Raw genomic sequence first — 3,533 nt, 5'->3', positions numbered from 1 at the left:
TTTTTTTTTTCTTACCTTTATCGGGGGCTCTTACGTCTCTTATCGCAGTCCATACATTCATCCAGTGTGTCAAGCACATTTGTACATATGCCACCATCATTTTCAAAGCATTTTCTTCCCACTTGAGCCCCTGATAGCAAACTCGCCATTTCTTCCTCCTCCCTCCCCCCATAAAATTATTTTCGTTGCTACTTCATAACAGTAATTTTGTTACTGTTATGAATCGGGCGACCCCTGTGAAAGGGTCGTTTGACACACACACACCCGCCAAAGGGGTGGCGACTCAGGTTGAGAACTGTTGTTTTATAGGCTCTTTCTGACTGGTTGAAGACAGGCTCGGGTAGCGAGATGGGGCACAGAGCAAGGATGGCAGGAAGCAGGAGATCAGGGAGGGTGGCTCTGGCTTGGACCCAAGTTGTCACAGAGATGAGACGCTGCGTGTTGTGCGCCCTCTCACTGAAGTGGCCGCTGACTGGTGTGATTGCTGTGTGCCCTGTGAAAGGTGTCAGGCAGATTGTAGCTTAGTATGAGGCTGACCATTCCTGAGGGCACCCAGGGGTTTGCAGTGGTACTGGGGTAGGCACTTGTGGGATAAATTTGAATCTGTGGAGGGGCATTGGGCAAGTGAACACCACACTGTTCGAGGGTGATTGGACAAATTGAGCTTCAGCTGTTTACAAATCCCAAGGAGGCCTAGCTGCATCTGTGGATCCAAGTCGCCAGACTAAAGTAGAGATGTAGCAGAACCCATGCAAGCAATCCTCAGACCCTCATTGTTCCCCAGTGAAGGCCAAGTACAGGTGGTCCGCGGGTACTGGGCCGAGAGCGGTAAGACTGCAGAGCTCTGCCAGCTGGTTTCGTGCCTGAAGAGCAAGGACTGAGACAGCCCCACCCCATGCCCCCTTACAGATCTGTAGGTGAGCCTAAGAAGGGCTCGTCGCTAACCGCCATCGCGCCACCCCCTGTGGGATTTCTGAGACTGTTAACAGAAGTACAAAGCCCAGTCTTCCTCCCACCCTGAAGCTGCTGGTGGTTTCCACTATGAGGATTGCAGCCCAGCACGTAACCGCTGCACCACCAGGGCTCCTGAGAAGGCCTGAGTAGCACCTAATTTGTCTAAGGAAATGTACCAAGGCACTCCGCGGGCCCTGTTGACAGTCTTGCATGCCAGAAATGAGGCAGTGAAGGCTTGCCTGCCTCGCCTTAGATGCTCGGTCCAGCGAAGCCAGCTCTGAGCTAAGTTACAAAAGGGAAAAGAAAATGTGTCTCCAGGGCCATCCAGACTCCTCTCATCCCCACCTCCTCCCCTAATCCTTTTACTCTCTCCTTCTTTTAGTCTCCTTAACCAAAACTGCCAAGAAAGGCTTGGAACTGAAACAGAACCTAATAGAAGAGGTAAGAACCTATTGCCCGTTTTATTTTTCCAGAGTTTACATTTGGTTTATAAGGATCGTGTGGGGTTGTGGGCTAGGGGACCGTACTGTTAGAAACTACGTACCAACCCATTTTATGTGCTCTGCGCTGTGTCCAGCAAGGATTTTGTTTTTATCATGGTTTAGGTGAGCCAGCGGTTTTGTACATCTGTTTCTTGGTCCTCAAGATACCCTTAGATACTAGGAGATGTTGTCCCCAGTTTGCAGTTGGGGTAACTGCCACTGCCAGGGGTGAGCCTGTCAAAAGTTAGGCAGTTACCAGGTGTGGGTAGCTGCAAGCTGCACTCCTCTCCAGCCCACTGCCCATGCTGCTTCTGGGCTGCCAGGCCCAGCCTGCAGGCTAGGCGGAAACAGGAGTTCGAGACAAAGATTCTGCTTCCTCGAGACCTGCTAGCTGCAGCATACACAACAGTGTCTCCTAAGTAAATAGTAACATGGAGTGAGTGGTACATTGGGCTGCCAGCCACAAGGTCAGCAGTTCAAACCTACCAGCTGCTCCTAAGAAGATGGGTAGTTGTACTTTGCCCTCTAAGGTTCCTCTGAATTAGAATCAACTTAATGACAGTGGTTTGATTTTTGTTAGCATTTCTGTCTAGCAAAAGCCTCCCTAGCGTGGGTGTGTTTCCAGGTTTGTAAAAAGGCCGAGAAGTGGTTGACGGCACTGGGTGGCCACAGATAAGTCAGAGCCTGGGGAAGACCACCGTGGCCTTGCGCCAGGGTTCCTCTGTGCTTGTTCCATCTGTTGTGCTCGGGTGGCAGCACCCCCACAATTGGTGGTCCTCGTTGCATTAGTGGGCCAGAGGAAGAGAGCAGCAAATTAAGAGGCCCCCAGCTCTAAACTCCCCTGCTTCTGAGGGGCTTGGGCAGATTCTCCCCACCCCTGGAGGCCAGAGTACTGCCCAATCATGCTGCCCCTTGGACCCCAGAGCCCCATGAATTGTCCCACAGCTTCGGAAATGTGTGGACACATACAAGTACCTCTTCATCTTCTCCGTGGCCAACATGAGGAACAGCAAGCTGAAGGACATCCGGAACGCCTGGAAGCACAGCCGGTGAGCAGGCCTCACAGAGGCGCCTGTGTGTGTGGCAAGAGGATAGGGGCGGGGTAGTGGTGACCCTCAGACACCTCCCTGAGGACACAAGGCCACACCCCTACTGAAGGGCACATCATTGGGATTAAAGCTGGTGGGGCACTGAAGCTGATGGGGCACTGATCCCTCAAGGGCCAGGCTTGTTCAGTGCCCAGGGAATAGGTAAGCAGTGGCCCTGTGCCTTCATTGTAGTCTCTCGGTGTGGATGGCCTGGGAGCCTCTGTGTCTACCCAGGCAGGAGGTGGTAAAGACGGCATGCTGGGAGACAAGATATGGGCAGTGTCTGGGGAGAAGCCTGGACCTCCTCTGCAGAGCAGCGCCTGTTAGGCTGCAGCTGGTTGGCATTTGGCCCTCAGCTGACGGGTGGGCTGACGAGGCACTTCCTTCACAAGCGCCCACCCCCCACCCCCGGCACTCCCATTTTCTCACAGGATGTTCTTTGGAAAAAACAAGGTGATGATGGTGGCCTTGGGTCGAAGCCCCTCTGATGAGTACAAAGACAACCTGCACCAGGTGAGTCTCGGTCCCTCCGTGAGGGGCCAAAGCCAGGCTGCCTTGTGCCCTGCTGCTCTGTTGGAGAGCCTGTGGCCCAGCGAGCAAGGCCTTCGCTTTGGGTTGTAGGTCAGCAGGAAGCTGAAGGGTGAAGTTGGTCTCCTTTTCACCAATCGAACTAAGGAGGAAGTGAACGAGTAAGTGCTTGTGGGAAAGAGAAGGCGGGAGAGGATCGGGGTCTTGGTGCCGGGTGCAAGCACCTGTGACTGAAGCTAGCGGTTTCTGGCCAGGTGGATGGGTGGAAGACACCTAGGGCCACAGTGGACTTGGGGGAGCCTGATTTCTGGTGGGCCAGTCAGGTATCTCGCTTCCTCTGAGGTGGTTCACCAAGTTCACGGAGATGGACTATGCCCGAGCCGGTAACAAAGCATCCTTCTCGGTGAGCCTGGATCCTGGGCCCCTGGAGCAGTTCCCGCACTCCATGGAGCCGCAGCTGAGGCAGCTAGGCCTGCCCACC

General features: G+C 53.9%; 1 protein-coding gene across 1 annotated transcript in view; it reads left to right on the top strand.

Moving 5' to 3' along the window:
* The first annotated feature begins 749 nt into the window (after positions 1 to 749).
* The window catches only part of MRTO4 (MRT4 homolog, ribosome maturation factor), a 3,631-nt gene continuing 847 nt past the window's right edge, over positions 750 to 3,533 (top strand). Inside the window, exons 1-6 of the mRNA XM_030888027.2 lie at positions 750 to 828; positions 1,337 to 1,395; positions 2,382 to 2,485; positions 2,956 to 3,037; positions 3,146 to 3,213; positions 3,395 to 3,530. Coding sequence (XP_030743887.1) covers positions 750 to 828; positions 1,337 to 1,395; positions 2,382 to 2,485; positions 2,956 to 3,037; positions 3,146 to 3,213; positions 3,395 to 3,530 — 528 coding nt within the window. The remainder of the gene's footprint in view (positions 829 to 1,336; positions 1,396 to 2,381; positions 2,486 to 2,955; positions 3,038 to 3,145; positions 3,214 to 3,394; positions 3,531 to 3,533) is intronic.

This window comes from Echinops telfairi, unplaced genomic scaffold (assembly GCF_000313985.2).
Source record: "Echinops telfairi isolate 266 unplaced genomic scaffold, ASM31398v2 ScPeMD7_7457;HRSCAF=8495, whole genome shotgun sequence".
In the NCBI taxonomy this organism is placed as follows: domain Eukaryota; kingdom Metazoa; phylum Chordata; class Mammalia; order Afrosoricida; family Tenrecidae; genus Echinops; species Echinops telfairi.
This window is presented reverse-complemented; position numbering and strand designations above follow the sequence as displayed.